General features: G+C 42.8%; 1 protein-coding gene across 1 annotated transcript in view; it reads left to right on the top strand.

The window, feature by feature from the left end:
• Positions 1 to 14,800, top strand: part of ANTXR2 (ANTXR cell adhesion molecule 2) — a gene marked incomplete at both ends in the record, with an annotated part of 99,232 nt that extends 84,432 nt beyond the window's left edge. Inside the window, one exon of the mRNA XM_079534877.1 lies at positions 14,762 to 14,800. Within this exon, the coding sequence (XP_079391003.1) occupies positions 14,762 to 14,800 (39 nt within the window). The remainder of the gene's footprint in view (positions 1 to 14,761) is intronic.
• Between the last annotated feature and the right edge of the window lie 2,734 nt (positions 14,801 to 17,534).

Genomic DNA, 17,534 nt, shown 5'->3' with positions numbered 1-17,534 from the left:
AAACCGTGGAGATGTGTACTGAGGAACCTGGTTAGTGAGTATGGTGGAGATGGGCTGGTGGTTGGACTTGTGAGCTTGGAGGTCTTTTCCAAACTAATGATTTCATGATCATATGGTTTTCCAATGGAGGCCGATTAAAACACTACTCAAATGTTTGAAGTCTGAATTCCTACAATAATTAGAAAGGATTCTTTCATTTCAGAACAGATGACTGGATCACCAGTTCTACAAGTAATATACAGCTTTAAGCTCTAATGAGCCTTATATATGCTGCAAGTAAAGAACCAGATGTTCACTCTCTCAAAGCTCTTAAAAGTTAGTTTCACATACTGAAATTGTCCTTAAGGGTGTTTTCCCCCATGTGTTAAAAAAAAGATACCAAAACCCAGAAGCTTTTGATAATGAAGCAAACATATTTTTATGGTGTGGGCTATTTTTTTTTTCAGTCTGCTGCTAGTTTTTAAATATAAAGTATAGCATATGTTTAACGCAGAACATATGGAAAGAAAAAGCAAATCTTGAATTCCAAACATCATATTCTTAGTAGAAAAGATTCCACAGTATGAAAGTGGTCATTCAGAACAAAAAGGAAAAAAATATATTACATATAAATATTCATAAAATCAACTCTAGTTCTTCTCTAGATATCATTATGCAAATCTGAAATAGAGTGCTCAATATAGCCCAAAGTGTGAAGAAGAGAGTGTCCACAAGATTTTGTGCATGATGGTGTTGGGTTCATGGTTGGATTTGATGACCCTAGTGGTCTCTTCCAACCTGAATGATTCTATGATGCTATGATTTTTAGGAAGAAGATCAGTTCAGTATGCTGAACTGCCTGAAAAACTGGCTGTGGTGTAGCAGACCACCAAGAACTGCTGATACTTTTATATCTTTTGTGTCATTAGCTGGCCATGCTCCCCAAGCTGCTCCCTGCAGGCATGGGTCCAGAAACACAAGGTGGGCCTTTGCTCCTCTTCCTCAGGCTGGCCCTACCTACACGAATGGATTGTGCATCAAATCATGTTCAGGCAAAACTGCTGATATTCCAGTGTCTGCTCTTGCTCAGAAGGGCTACTGATGTCACCAGAATTCCAGGAAATGGTGACAGTGCAAGCAGAAAAGAGAGGCTGATAGGTTTGGCAGTGTCCATACAGACACAAAATGAGTCCAGCTTTTGTGTACAACACTGAATTTGTCAGTCTCAGTAGGATAAGTGCTCAGCTCATAGGTGGCTTCTTATCACTCTGCCAAGGACTCGTGTACTCACTCTTTATCCAGTGTATGTTCAGTGATACAAGGCACATGCTTTTTATTGATAGACATTGCACTGATTTAATTACAAACATTTTTAAGCCACATAATTATATTTTAAATTCTTAGCAGTCAGATGTTAGGAATTTAGGAATCCCTTCATTTGAGTTTATCTGTTCTTAGTGTTTTGTACCCACCTACTTAGCACAAACCAATATCAACTGCTGTGAATTAAGAGTGTGTCTAAAATTCTTTCTCTCGTGTTCAATGAAACTTCTTTGAAACTACAGAGATAGGAAAATGAGGACTGTGAATGATGTCTATCAATCCACATGCAGACAGGCACAGACAGGCTTGAACCATTATGGATCTCTGGCTTTGTGCTAGCACCAGGCCTCTCCTGTCTCTTGGATACTCAGAGATATAGGATTCAAAGGCCCTTCTTTTGAAACCAGCTGTGGGGACAAGGCTGAAGGTGCAGCCTGGTGAGGAAAGTGAGGCACCATGTGCTGCTCGCTGTGCAAAGCAGGCAGCAACAGAGCTCTGGACCGTGCGAGTTGCTGTGATTTCTCAGGAGTACTGGTGGGAGGTTGTGGTGTGGCTGTTTGTCAGTTCTCTTTGAAAAAGGAAAAAAAAATTGTTCATAATTACAAGCAAGAAGCCAGACACTTAAAAACTAGTTAGAGAAGAAAGCGCTCACTTCTCCCTGTATTTACAGAACAGACACAATAAAAGGCTATTTCACATTTACATGTTTTTGACCAACAGATGACAGCGCGGAGAGCAAAATGATAGATCCAGCTGACATCTGCATCCCTCTATGCAGTGAATATTGTAAATAACCTTGAGTACTAAGTGACAGATAAAAGGCAGCACTCAGTCCAAGCTCTCCAACCAAATGGAAACAGGGTGCAATGCAGCAAAACTATCCCCAGTCTGAAATCAGACCTCGGTTTGAGCGGTTTATTTCTTTTAAGTCTCACCAGTTAATGTTTCTTTAGAACATGAAGGTAGGCAGAATTTGTCTGAATACTACAAGAAAACTAAGACTCAGAAAGGACACGGCAGATTTCATCAGCAGCTGAAGTGAAGGCGTCAGTGCAGGTGTTTGCATTCACTGGTGTGTCTTCCTCCCTTAGATCCATTAGTGCCAGCAGCAAGCATAATGCTTAGGCACTCTTAGCTTCTCTTTTCCTTTTTCCTCCTTCGCTCCCTCCCCCTCCTTTTTTTTCTTTTTTTTTTTTTTTTCCTTTCTCTCTCCCTCTTTTTTTTTTTTTTTTTTTTTTTTTTTTTTTTTTAGTGCACTTCCAGATAAATGCCAGTCATTTGGCCAGGGCCAACTCACAGAAGGTACAGCAGGCACAGATGGTACTAATGCATAAATGTAATCTAGTAAAAGGATGCCAACACCAACCCAGAAAAGGTTCCAAATAACTGCAGTGCACTTACAGGAATACAGTGATTGGCAAGGTGAAAGCTGAGATTTGCAAGAGCTTACTGTTCCCAAATCAACAATAGAAATTCTACAACAAATGAACATATTTATTTATTAATTTATAAAATGCACTTAATACCAAGATCTCTGGGCATACGTATAACAAAAACTCACCAAACCCCCAAAGTCATTATACATATTACATTGATTAAAATCATACAGTAGAATATCCAATGTTGAATACCATTATGATCATTGAATCCAAATAAAATAAGGGAAAAGGCAAAAGGAGGATGCTAAAAACCAAAAGCAAGTATCATGTACTCATTACCCAATGTTTATCAGGAGAACTCCTAAAAGGAAGGTTGCACAGCACTGTGGTGCCTCACAGTGAAGGGATCCAGAGAGTGCCTGGGCAGTGATAGTGCGCCTATAGGCATATATCCCACGTGGGCAGCTCTGTAGACCAAATAATCCTATTCGCTCAGGATTCGGGATGTAAAGACCTGCACCAAATCCTTTTTCCAGCACCAGCCATTGATACACACTTAAGACAAATACAGCAAAGAGGATAAACGCTGTTTGAGTGTCCCTGCAGGACACTTCTCACTGTCTCTGGAGAACACCAACATCTCCACTTAGCACATCTGTGGTGTCTCATGAGGAAGAAATATTTCTAACAGTATGGAGCTCACCCAGGCAGCCTAGAGCACAAGAAGGAAGGAAAATGGTGCTGCTGAAGGACTTGAATGATTCCTGCTTGCAGTGCACCTGTCTTAGCAGCTGCCAACACCACCATGGTGGGCCAGCTAGTAGGTGAGGAGTCAGACATGCAGTTCTTTTGTGTAGCAGTTTGTGTCCCTGGATAGAGGCACCATGTCTTAGCTTAAAAAATTGCAGTGGAAATGAGTATCGCCATTTCATCTTTGTCTCCATTTATTAGCATCCGAAAGGAGCAATGGGCACAGTAACGGACTAGTGATGGCAGTCTCTTCTTCTGGGCTTTCTGAGCTCAGAGCACAGTGAATCGCGGGTCAATGATGAGGGCTTCAACCAGCAGTAATACTAGCGACAATAGCAATAAATTAGCCCAGGTTCAAATATGCCTGACATACAATTAATAGACATCTTTGCAAGGGAAGAGCAAGGCAGACTGACAGAGATGTGTAAGAACATAAATCAGACAGCTTTATAAATTCTCTTCTTTCATAATCCAGAAGGTCTAAATCAGACATGGCACAGGACACAGGAAAAAAATACATTCTGTGGTCATTTTAACTATGGTGTCATATGAGGATTTGGCTTTCAGGAAGAATTTGGATCTTGGCTCAAGGCAGAGGATTCTAGAGCTGCCATTTCCATACTGCCCTGAACAAAGAAGGTTTGGGAGGGGATCAGAAGCAGTGTCCAAATATCTGCGAAATTCATGATTAGTAATCCACGTGAGTTAAAACAAAGCCTAACGATGTGCTGTGGGGTTTTGTCTGTGGGAAGGAAGGAGAGCTGACTCGTTGACATGCGCTTATTGTACCAGGGAAGCTGACATGGACTGAGGGGTTGAAACAGCTTGGCGTTCACATTCCTTACTGGGCCCAGTGGTCAATGTCATTTGTGCTGCATTTGTTATCGCGGCAAAGGATCCAGCTATCAGCACTGTAAAGGCTTTGGTTGGTGAAGTGACAGCTGGATCACAGTGGCATCTAGAGGGCTGTTACACGCAGTGTGTGTGCAGCATTCATGAGGTTCCTGCTGTGGCTTTGCTTGGCTTTGCTTCCCCACCCACAGAGCCATCTCCAGCCGGGCAGTCACAGCCAACAGCTGCACCCTCTGGCTGTGCTGGGGGATGTCCAGTCTCCTCGAAAAGAGAATCCACCTAAGCCCTACCTACGACTTCCAACAGATTCACATTTTTAAAAGAATTTCTCAAGTGGAATTTCCCTCCATGGTAATTGTGTGGTGATTATTAAAAAGAAAAAAGAAATTACATACCGTCCTAAATGTTCATCCTGCTCTGTAATTGGGGTGACTTCTCTCTTTACAAGTAATTATCATATTCAAGTAATTATGATGATTTTATACTGTAAAATCAAAGGAGCCTTTTAGCTGTGGTATGAATACCATACTATTGCTGTGTTTGAACTGAGAATGTGAACCCTGGAGGACTTCCATACATTGCAGTTTTAGGGCACCTGCTTCTTACTTATGTGAACTGTTTGAAGATGGTGCTAACTCTTCAGAAAAGGTTGGGTTAAATAAATAAAGGCTGGGAAAGATCATAAAGGAAGGAGATTTTAGGAGAGGCTTGAAGGGGACTTTGCTGAGTTGCGGTCATGACCGTGGAGGGAAGGTGGTGGAAGAGAATGTTTCTTGTGACAGTTATGGTTTATCTGTCACCAATGACAGAGAAAGATAAATTGCATTCTTCCCACTTGGAGTAGTTGCACACAGGGGAAGAAGGAAGAATAATGGAGATGTTTGACTTTTGTGTTAGAGATACCATCTCTGTGAAGTGTAAATTTCTGATATTCTTTGCCTTTTTTGATGAAGAAGACCCAACAAATGCCAGGTTTTGATATTTGTTGGTTTTAGTGGCCTTAAAATTGGGCACTTCTGATTTTACAAGGCTTGAAATTTTATGTATTATAGTAGCATATAGCTCTCTTTCTTTCCTTCCTATAAAAAGATGTGGAACACTTGAGGGACACTTTGTGATGCCAAGGGCCATTTGGCGCTACTGTTCAGGTCTGCTGTCAGATTGGCCGCAGTCCCCCTATAACATTAACAAGGCCCCCCAGTAATACTCCTGATGAGGATTCATCCCAGGATATTTCAGAGTTCAAAGAGGAAAAGCGCTTCCCAGTGAGAACAGCTCAACCTCCAGAACCCCCCTACTCCACCTCCCTGCAGTCCTGCCACAGCAATCCCACACAACGATATGGCAGGTGGTGCCCCCCAGAAATCCAGAAATTAAGGAAGAACTCTTGAAGCTTCACCCAGAAGGACAATCTCACGATGCCACCCCATAGCTTTCTCACCATGGGAGAGAGAACTGTCCCAGCGACAGCTCAGCAAGTGGCTCTGGGCACGATGAGAACTGTGCTGGCCCAAGTGGGTGAGTGTCGGCACTGGGTAGGTGTGCACTGGGCTGCCCGCCAGGGCAGGGATCACTTTCCCTCTGGCAGTGAGAACAAGCTCAGCCTGCGTAATTAGATCTGAAGGAGCAGAGCCCTCCATTGGCAGGAGCTGCAATGGGAAAACAATAACACGTCCTTCAGGGAAGCGGGGTCAAACCTTGCCAGGCCATGGTGCATTTCCACGGAGGCAGAAGTGCTACAGGCAAGGGAGGCTTCCTGCCAAGGGTCAGGTGGAGAGAACCAGGGCCTTACTCCACATCAGACGGGGACTCTGCAGGCCATTTCCACATCCTTTCCTTTTGCATAAGCAATGCTTGCCTCGACAGAAGAAAACAACAAACTCCTGCCCTCTAGAGACAGGAGACCTCCAGCTCTGCTGAATAAAATATTTGCCACAACCTCCTTTTGAAGCAGATGCTACAAATGCATACAGTTTTATTCTCCCCTAAGGCCCCCACAGCCAGCTCAGCAGCTCGTCGTCCTCTCTTCTCCCAGACCTGGAAGGCCAACTCGCAGGAGAAGCAGCTTGTCACAACCACTCTTTTTCAAGGCAGTGGACTATTTGGAGAACTGCTGAATAAAGCAGTCACAGAAAGCTTGGCAATAAGGGAAGATAAATCCCTCCCTTCTTCATTACTAAAACCTGTCAGGATAAGCCAGCAAATGCTCACGCTAACTGAGTACTTCTTTCCTTTAACTTCTCTGACTGCCTGCATGCCTCTGGTCAGGCTGAGAGCTGTCCCCCTACCCTCCAAGTATGGGGCGACTGCACTAAGAGACACAAGCAGGGCACAGACCTAGACAGGCTTGAGCAGTGGGCCCAGGCAAATGTCATGAGGTTCCACAAAGCCAAGTGCAAGGTCTTGCACCTGGGTTGTGGCAACCCTCACTATCAATACAAGCTGTAGGACATAAGGATAGAGCACAGCCCTACCAAATAGAACCTGGGGGTACTGATGGATGGTTAGGCTGGACAGGCTCTGAGCACTCTGATGTAATTGTAGGTATCCCTATTCATTGCAGGACAGTTGGATGAGAAGGCCCTTAAGGATCCCTTCCAACTGAAACAAATCTATGGTTCTATGATTTTGAACAACCCCTGGAGCACAGCTCTGTGCGATGCGAATCTGTGGCTGCATGATGCACGTGCTCTTTGTGTTCAACCTTGGTACCAGGAGCTCCACATTGATTGAGCTTTAAGGGTTTCACTGCCCAAGTTTTACTTGAAATGTCAAAGGTGGGAAAATACCATTCAAAGACTGCACTTGAATCTCTTCTACAAAATCCTCTTGGTCCTGGTTTCCACAAGGTTACACCACTGGTAAACATATACTTCAAAGATTTTAGTCACTGTAGCAACTGTGAGGAAATGTCCATATGTCCAGTTACAAAATAAGCGTTATTAGTGAGGTGAAAAGCTGTTCATAATAGCATTTTCCCAAAGCCGCCAGCATACTAAAAATACAACAGATAATACCCCCGATTCCCCACTGCACCAAGCATGTGTGATACATCTGAGCAAAGTGTGCACAAAGTGGATACTGAGCCCTGATAGATTAAAACATCAGCGTTTTGTACATGTACAACTTTCTCTGGACATCTGAAGGTTTGCTCCAAAGAGCAACCCGTGCCAACATGGAATTTACCAAAACATGCTGATGTCACAGGCATTTGCAAAAACAAACCAAGAGACCAGGTAGTAGCAACTCTACTGAACTGCTCATTCAGGACCATGTCAGCTGTAACAAGTAAATGAGTTTAAGATACTCTCCACAAATTAATATTCATATTAAGGTAACAGTTTGAGGTAAATGACTACATGTGAGCTGTGTATTTTTCTGCAAGAAATATTTTTCTGTCACAACAGCTTCTACACCCAGCCATTCACTGTGCACTGTATATATTTCAGCAGCATCTTTAAAATACCTATTTTGAATGTGTTACTGACAGTTTTGCTCACAGAGTATTTGGTGCAGAAAAAAAGGGGACTACCTTCTAAAAAACATTAACGTTGTCCTCTTTTCCTGCACCTTATTTTGCTTTCATTTTCCTCTCCCTCACCTAAAGCAGGTCTGAGGGACAAGAGGTGGGCACTTAGTCAACCTCATCTTCTGAGGTGTCCATAATTGTGCTGGCAAATTCCCCGTCAAAGCAGTCAGATGCTGCCAGCTGTCATCCTGAAATGACTGTTGTTGCAATTCAGGTATGTGATTTCTGAAAACTGACCTGCATGACTGCCAGACTGCTTGGAGAGATAGGGAGGTTCATGCACACATTCTAAGGAGGCTCAAATACATAGATATGAGAATAATAAACAAGTTATATGACATTCCACTTATCTCAAGTTATGAGAAGAAATACGACAGTGAAAAAAAAATTCCTCAGGGCAAAAATATGTAGCACCATTCATCTGTAGTTGTTCGGTTTTACTGCTGCTCTTTGAGGTGAATTTTTGAGTGCGTCCAGTGTCACTGTTGGAGATCAGAGCTTACCTCACCTGGGTCAGTGGCAATCCAGCAGTCAATTAAGGAATTTTGGGGAGAAAGCCAACATGGGCAGCCCTAGAAATGTTCCTAATGTCTGTATCACTGATAACATTTTGTGTTGTAATAATGCCAGCTCCTTGAAGAGATTAGTTGCCGATTTATTCTGTGAAAAATGACACTTCTCACAATGTACAGCACCACAAGCCATCTTCCCTCAGGTGCTCAATATCCACCACACAGTGCAGCTTATGGCTGCCCATGGGACTCCTGCACACACAATGTGGCTCTGCATTAGGATGGCACTCAGGGAGTGTGTGGCCACTGAGACGTGGTAGTCATGCAACACGTGCAAGGATGGGAAGATAATGATGTAAAGTGGTTTTGCTTTCTAGAAGGCAAATATATAAAATAAACATGCTGGTAGCAGTACACATCTGCAGAAACGATGTTTTAGCACTAAGAACTAAGAAGGTTTTGGCAACAGAACATATAGCTAATTCTAATAATGTTCTGAGCTTCACAGCTTTGTGATGGGGGTTGACCTGATGGCCGGGGCAGAAAGAAAGAGAGGTCCGTGTGTGCCTCTGACTGCTCCTTCAGGCTGCTCAGGACAGGGGGGGCCAGCAGCCCTCTGCAAAATAAACATATCAATCAGGCATGTTTAAAAAAGAGATCTATATAAACTTAACTTCAGTTGTGTGCTCCAGCTTGTCAACGGATATTTATGAGGTGAGAGTAATATTATAACAGTTATAGCAGTGAAATACATCCCAAGCGGGGAGCTAGTAAAGGAGCACACGGATGTTAATGCCAGTAGAATGTTAATACCCAGGAGATGGGGGCAAGGTGACACGAGCTGCAGTTAATGCTGCTTTAGTGATTCCAAAGAGATTTGGAAAGCAGGGAATTGCCCGTTCGCTTCTATTGCAGCAAAGCAGAAATGGTGTATGTAGTCCAGTCCTTTATTGGAAGGGCTATGGGAAAGGACCTTGTACTCTCAACTTCAAGCTGCAGGGAAAGCAAGTCGAAGGGGGAAATGAATCAGGTACAGCAGATTCTCATCTGATGATCCCCACGGCATCAGCAGTCTCAGCAGTCTGAGCTGTCGTGAGATGACAGCTTTGGGGGAGCAATGGAGTGAGCTTACAGGGAGACACTGAGCACAGAGGAGAAGGGTGCTCTGGTAAAGCTGTAAGGACAGGGCCAACAACAATGACATCACTAAATACTTGTCTGAGAAATGCCATTATTCCAAACCCCTCTCCTCTCTCACAGCTATGCAGGAATTGAATAACTGTGCTGGAGAGCACATTGCTTGTGTGTGACATAGAAAAGACAAATCTCCAAAGGGTACATTCCCTTTTTGGAGGCTGCAGCCCTGGGGAGAAGCACACAGCCTCTGCCAATATGTCACTGACGGGAGCTTGAGGATCTTGATCCCCCATGAGCAAAATGAGCCAGTCTTTTAAGAACTCACCTGTTACAGAGGGCAGTACAACTATTCTGGATTAAAGACATTGTTAAGTGCTTTGAGGGCTGATATGACAAAAGCAGCCTTTCAAGATATATGATCACCAGAGCAGCCAGCTATTCCACCGGCTAGTAAAGGATTTCCTGTTCTGCTCTGAGTTGAGGATATTCCTTCCCTTCAAGTTTTCATGTTAAACTGCTTCCAGCTCTCAGGTGACATCAGTCTGTCAGCTGGTAGCACTTGGAGGATGTCTGATGAAGGACCCACAGTCTCTAAGGAGACCACGTCTCACTAAGACCTGTTACAGCACAGAGCAGTTGGCAGTGGTAGTGATCCTGACTTCCTTTAATTACATCCTTGTTAGCAATTACACAAAGGAGAACAAAGCAGAAAACTTGAAGCATTTGTTATCTGCCTATAAAATCATTACTCCTTTTGGAAAAGTCACTTCCACACAGTGAGTCCCGGTGGTTCAGAAAGCAATGATTGATATGTCTTGAGCCGTGCAAAAACCCTATTACACTGGAAAAAAAGGGAGAGTTTCTTCCTGAATTTCAACCTTAGAGGTAGTACTTTGAAGATGGTTGCTACTGTTTTGGCAAACACAACACATGTTTGAGATACAAAGAAAAAAGCCCATATATCCATATCTGTGCATTTGTATCTCCTCTGCATTTGTGTCATATACTAAAAAAGATGCTTCTCAAAAAGCTCTTTGCACTCCAGATGGTACTTAATAATAGACAAAATTATGCTCTGACATAACTCAAAGCAAGAAACGTCGCCCAGCCCATCGGGCAGCTAAGGAGCTGCCATCCAGCTGCCCCCCAGGACTACCCCAAGGTGCCTTTCCACCCCAAACAGGAGGAAAAAAAAACCAAAAAAAAAAAAGCCAAACAATCAAACCAAAAATACCCCTAAACCCAATAGTCTTTTTTATATGTTCGACTTGAACATAAAGTTTTATGTGTGTACATCTTGCAAGGGATAAGTCTGTAGCTTAGTTTGAAAGAATGCAGGAGAGGGACAGAACCTCTCTGACTCCCTTGATTACGCAGGAGCTCAGCTGTGAATATCCGTGCAATGTTGTGAATTCAGAAGGCCAGCCCTGGCAGTGCAGGACGTGGGCACAGCTCCAAGGAGCCTGCAGAGTTCCCCCACTTCCTCCAGCGGAGAGCCCAGTATTAGGTTACGGATGGTTGGAATGCAACACATGTTTGCTCCTGCATTCACACATACAAATTAAAGTGCTTCTCATACCTATTTAGCCAACATCAACAGATGAGTTCCAGGCTCAGAGCACAGTGCAGTCCAAGAGGTATCCTCCTCCAAGTGCTGAGTGTGCTGCTCCAGAAGAGCTGCACAGAAGGTCACAGTGCAGGAGGAACAGGGCCTTCCTGCAAACATCTCTTGGACTTTTTGCTTTGCTTTTGCACATGAGGAACTATCCTACAGTCTAACTGTAAGAGGAGCCTCCTCTTCCTTTGAAATTGTGTATCCTGAAAGGACTTTATCTTGGTTGCCCAGCAAGTTAAATTCAGTAAGATAATCAACCATGTAATAAATGACTTCACTGTAACATAAAAATATTTCTTCTTAGATAAAACTGTAGCTGTAGATCTTTCTCCCTTAGAAAACAAAGACAAACAAACAAAAAAACCTGCCATGTTCTACTCCCATAGTACCTGCAGTGCATGTTCAAGCAGGTCGTAGGTAGGGGCTTTTCCTCTGAGACAACTCTCGGATTCCACATGTAGATCACAGAATGCTTGCGTAACTCATTTTTTAATTACTCTAGCCCTAAAGTACTAAATTAGTTCAATTTTATACTGACGACATGTTGGTATTGTTAAGGTTTATGATCCAGTGATTTACAAGGCATGATATATGTGAATTCAAATGGCTTGTATTGATTGTTTAATGGAGTACAGGAACGTGAGTGTGACATTAGGTCACCAAACTGGCTGATCATGGTAATGCTGCTAGGATGGTCATTCACAGGTTGCATCAGTTACATAGCACAAGTGTGTTTTAATTCTGAAGGACAGTACTGGACAGATGGGTCTAAACAGCACTTCTAGTGAAGTAAATCATCCTGTTCATGAAGTTCAGATTGATCAGAATAGAAATGCAATATTCTTTTACTTAAAGCTGAGATAGATACTGCTGCATTGGAAGTTCTGAATTTGTTTAGAGAAACACACAACTACGGATCTTTTTCCCAAAACCAACTTGCACAGACAGTGACACTGGTTACATCACATACACTCAGATACACAGCTGATGAAAACCTGCAGTTCATACTGGCTTGGAGTGACGAATCCTTAGCAGAACTGAAGGTAATAAATCAGTTCTGGGGCACCACAGAATATTAGCTGAGTTATAGCAAGAAAGGGAGAGCAAGAGAGAGGCTTGTTGATAGACATTTCTCTATTTTTCCTGATAAATAATAAAATCAAAGCAATATATGGTGATTGTGTTAAATTGCCAGCACGATGAGAGCTCAAACCCTTTACACTGGTTTGAACACTACTTCCTAATGCATTTCATGTGCAGGTATGGTGAATCCACGCACCTTGTCACATCCCATTACCTAAATGCAAAAGCTGCTCTCTCCTATGCCAGCCTGCAATATTTGCTGTTCTGTTAATGACACTACGGTGGTCCTGACCTTCTCATTAATTAGTGCTTCTAGTGTTTTTCTCAACATCCTGATTTCAGCTCTGTCTGTTGTGAGCATCACATTGTATGCAGAAAAATGTGTACAGTACACAGGCCCTTTTTTTCTGGAAACCTCTCATCCTTCAGTTCTCCTACATAAGAGCAGGGAAACAAAGCTGCTAGTGCAGCCACTCCCACCAGCACTAACAATCTGATTGTAAACCACATACTTACTTCAGATGATTCTATCCCAGGTAGGAAAAAAAAAAAGCAATGCAACACAACAGAAGTTTCTTCCAAAAACTTCCCCCCCTGGCTGTAACCTGGCACAGAACGTGTATTTACAGCAAGACAGTATCACAAGACTGCAAGTTGCAAGTTCTCCCCATTTTTCTATAAGTGATTCTTCAACTGGGAATCCTTCTTGTAGTCACAGGACATGGTCCCTAGAATTAAGGGGTTAGTTTGCCCCTTTAATCATGCGTAGTTCATTAATAGCATTTTAAGGTGCTAAAAACCCGCATGGCCCCTTAACACACCACAATGAATCAGTGCATGCACCCAGGCCTTGAAAATTACAAAAAATTGAAAGTTACAAATGAAAGCAGAATGGGTGAACTGCAGTGTCCATTTACACCACTGGAGAAATACTGCAGCTCCTCTATTACCTGCTCTCTACAGATCATTTGCCATGTTTTGCTTTTGCAATACAGCATCATCTTGGAAGTAAAGTCCTTGCTGTGAGTATGCATTTCATGTTAACTTTGTTGTCAGAACTGCTAGAGCTGCAAAGCATTTTTGGATTGTATGCTCCAAAAATACACTTCTTCTGCCTATTCTATACACAAAATTCATTTTGATTAATTAAAAAAAAAAAAAAAAGGTACATGAAGATGTGCCATGCCTTCATACTTTGCCTTTAAGTGAATCTCTCAGTGCTCCTGCTTTGTCTCTTTGCATCTCTTCTGCATCTGTAATCCAGTTGATAGCAGCCAGAATCATGACCCAATCCAGCTATCCACCAGTTCTCTATTTATTATAGAGTTGACAGGAAGTAGAATCATTAGAAGAGCATTAGGAAAAAAGATCCCTTGATGCACTGTGCATTTCAGTCCTGGAGCTGATCTGGGAAACGCTGCCCCTTTCATGCTAGTCAAGGACGGGTGCCTATGAGAGCAGCCAGCCACCACTCTATGTCATTGCTGTCCATGGCTACTGGTAAAACCACTAGCTCAAAATAAGAAAATGAAAGTAATAGGAAATTCAGGCCTTATTTTGTTTGTTTATGGCATTATCTCCTGTGTTTGAGCCCACCCAGAGACTTTGCAATTAACTATGAACCTTGGGACAAAACATTCCATAGGTGTTCACTAACCTTACTGTACGTTTTCAAACAGCACTTAACACCTCCATGTGATGCCTTGGGGAATGGCTTGCTCTGCCCAGAGAAGGCTCAATCAATGTCAGTTGTTCTGTGCCACTGCAGAAGGAAATGTATTGTTGCTGTGCACAGAAGAGCTGTTCAGAGCTCAGGAGCTCAGAGCTCAGAATAGCTCAGGAGCTATTCTCTTGAGGGCAACACTCAACTTCAAAATCTGATGATCATCGTGGAGCTTTCACCTTTACCTAAGCTCTGAAAAGTGGGTCTTTTTCAGTGCTTGTCCCAAGTCAATAAAAAGAGCTTAATATTTTTACTGGTGGATTTGTCTCTCATTTGGCTATACCAAAAGCTGTCAAAATTCTGAACCTGCTTGTGGGAAAAGGGCACTTACTAAGGTGCAACACCACAAGAAACCACTTTTGCTTTTGGAGCACAGCAATTCTAAGTGCATCAGAACACAGCTTGTAGATGCAGGGCTGGGTTTTTGCTAATAAAATACAATTTCAAATCAGCAGTATTTCTGCTAACAGTCACGTTGATCTGCACTATGGTGCAGAAGGATTTGGCTCGGTAGAGCATCTGCCTTTGCTGTGATCTCCCTTTACTGAGTGCTTAGACAAAGTTTGAGTTTGCTCCCAGCAGTTAGTGAGAATTTCACATTTGTATATTACCCTCATAGAAGAACTCAAGAGTGTTCAAAGTGTGTCTTCAGTGTCATCACTGCTTCCCTACCATCCTAAATTTGTAAGTCAAATGTAGTTCCTTACTCTGGGTAATTTCCATTAATTCTTAAAATGTTTGCCATGGGTATGTTATTTTCACAAACATCTGAATTTAAATTACAGGCTTCTTTTAGCATGCAATATTCAACGTTTGAAAGTCTTGGTTGCATTCATTACTTCATCAACCAATAAAAGCTTCTCTCTTTTCCCCCCTCAGGGCCGATGTATTAACTTCACCCGAGTTCAGTCTCAGTAGAGGAGGATAAGAGGATACAAGGAGGAAATACAGCCACATTGCCACCTTCCAACCAAGCAGAGAGAACTGAGCACTTCCCCATGTTTCTTGGAGCACCTTCAGCCCAAACTCAAAAGGTTTCTGCATTCACCCTACCAGGATCCAGCATCGCTGCACCAAGCTCTCACGTTCCACCACCGTACATTCCTACTCCATGACTTGCAACAGTGACAAGAAGCATTGACTCCTATGCCTCTGCTTTATAGAACATAAAAGGGAGAGCACAAACAACCAAAGATAATAATGTTTTTCTATTTTCATTATTTTTTTAAGGACTGCGAATTCTCAGGACATAATGTGCTTTTAGGGGAGATGCAGAGTTTCTCAGATGCAGAGATGGCACGTGTTATGTAAATAGAGACTGTTTGCCATGGGCGGAGGATAAAGCTTCCCACCAGGCTCAGCAAACGCAAGAGTTCACTGCCTTACAGCGATGTCAGATCACAAAATCCTTCCGAGTCTCCCATCGCATTGTGCCTTACGGGAACCTTCTGACTGGAAATCTTGTCATTCTAACACTGAAAAGTGCACACGCATGACAAAATGTAGACAGGATGCCTCAAGGTATTGGTAGCGAGCAAGACTTTGCCCTTTAGTTTTTGAAGACACCTTTCTTTCATTATGCACCCGGGACAGGAAGAAAATTAATAGAGCGTTATTGCACAGGAAGACAGCCTGTAACCAGAGATCTTGAGCAGAGTTTGAGGGACTGATGCTTCCAGACCTTGACACTGTGGCTGGTGGTTTTTTCCCCCTTCCTGCATTCAAAGTTCAGTAGCGCATAAAACATCATCATCTATAAACATACCTAGCAGTAGTAGGCTTATGTATTATTTTTTTTTAGATGAAAAAAGCAGTAGCCACTAAGCTGGTATCTCAGGGTTTTTTTCCCCCCCGAATCTCCAAGGGCTCTTCAGCGTCACAAGCCAGCAACTCTCTTTGCATGAGAATTTCAAAGTTTAATTAATATAATTAAAGGCAACAGCAAGCAGCAGCCTGTGAAGATTTTGCTCATCTTTTTTATGCTTTTTGACATTGAATGACCTATTACTGTATGTGCATTACTCGGTTTTCAAGGGGGCACCGAGCATTGGTTCAGATTCAGCAATGGAAAAAGACCTCCTTCCATCAATTTAGAAATTAAATTTACGGGAGCACCGGCCATCATAAAACATCGACAATGTATGTATTATAATTTTTTAGAAAAACCAGTGTCGTGTCACGTCGATGATGCCAAATTATGTTAGCGTGAGCGGAAACACTGTGGGGGAGGAAGGAGGGAGCAGCTGAAGAAAAAGGCTCAAATGATCCAGTCACTTTCGATACTGTACTTCAGATGCAAAATGGATATTCGAGTCGAAACCTGACAAAGCGCGCCTGCTTTGATGGGAACTGGTATAGACAATGACCAGTGGCTGGGTCAGTGGGATGTCTCTCTGCGAGCAGGGAGGCTTATCAAATGACACTAAAAATAAGTTCAACAACCATCACGTTTGAGGGGAAAAGGCGAACATTTCACATTTGGTGGGCATGAATGTGTGCAAGATGGAAAGAGCAATGCGAAGCATCCTGGTCTAATTATCTCCTTTGTGCTCTTCATTGAAATCACAAGGGACATAAATAATTCTCTTGGTCGATGTCCAAATTCGTGGCACTGCCCAAAGAAGCCTTCATGTATATCCGCTCGCTTACATCTTTTGCTTGAGTTTATTTATGTCACTGGTAGCCTCATCATCAACAACCATGTGTGCACATTACGCTATAAATAAAGTAATTACTTAATTCTGTGAGCATTTCTTCTTCTTCACCCAGTCCCGCATTCTCTACACAAGAGCCAACTTCACCTGGCCAGCCATGCAGCCACCAACTTTGGCAGACAAACCATCTATTTGTGGTGGTCTACCTGTGGCATCGCATGGTGTGCTAGAAAAACTGGCTGCAGCCCAACTCAAGGGCTTCTGATTGTCCCACGGTTCTGTACAACACGTCACACTCCGATAATACAGAATGCACCATCAGAAGTCCACACACAGCAATGAGGTGCCTGCAGTGCTGGGTCTCCACCACCGTACCCAGTGTAATTGCAACTCTGACACAAACGGCCCATAGTTGGCCATGGCCAGCGCAGAAGCTTATAAAAGCTGATCTTACCCATGGAGCCCAACCACCAACAAGCCTTTGGCTTACTTCATGCCACTAACTGCCTTTGGCTTATTTCGAACCATTGACTAAGCCTCTGGGTGTCCTGCAGCCGAACGTGAGATGGGGAACTCAAGCTAAAGTAAGCTTGCTAAGACACAAGAGACTCAGAACTTTTACTCACAATGCTGGAGCAGCATTGGGCTGAAACATAGATCTCGTCAGATGAAATTAAGAACTTTTCTCACTTTTACTTCTTTTTCCTTTATTTTTAATGTAAACACTACACTTTTTTTGAGTTATCTCTGGAATTGTCAGCTTGCATTCTGAGCAGTGTGTTGCATAATAGAAAAACATGCAGATGAAGAGGATTTTTTCCTCTGATGTATCTGCTGTCTCTCAAAGAATATTTATAAAAAACAGCCACAGATGTATAAGTCCACTCATAATTTTTTTCTCTATACCTGTCTATCTGTATTCATTAGAAACTGCGGAATGCTCAATTTTTCACTGAGCGGCTGATACCATGCAAAAACATATTTCAGATATCTACATT

This window comes from Tetrao urogallus (assembly GCF_951394365.1).
Source record: "Tetrao urogallus genome assembly, chromosome: 4".
NCBI lineage: Eukaryota > Metazoa > Chordata > Aves > Galliformes > Phasianidae > Tetrao > Tetrao urogallus.
The sequence above is the reverse complement of the archived record's forward strand: the minus strand, read 5'-3'. Positions and strand labels throughout refer to the sequence as shown.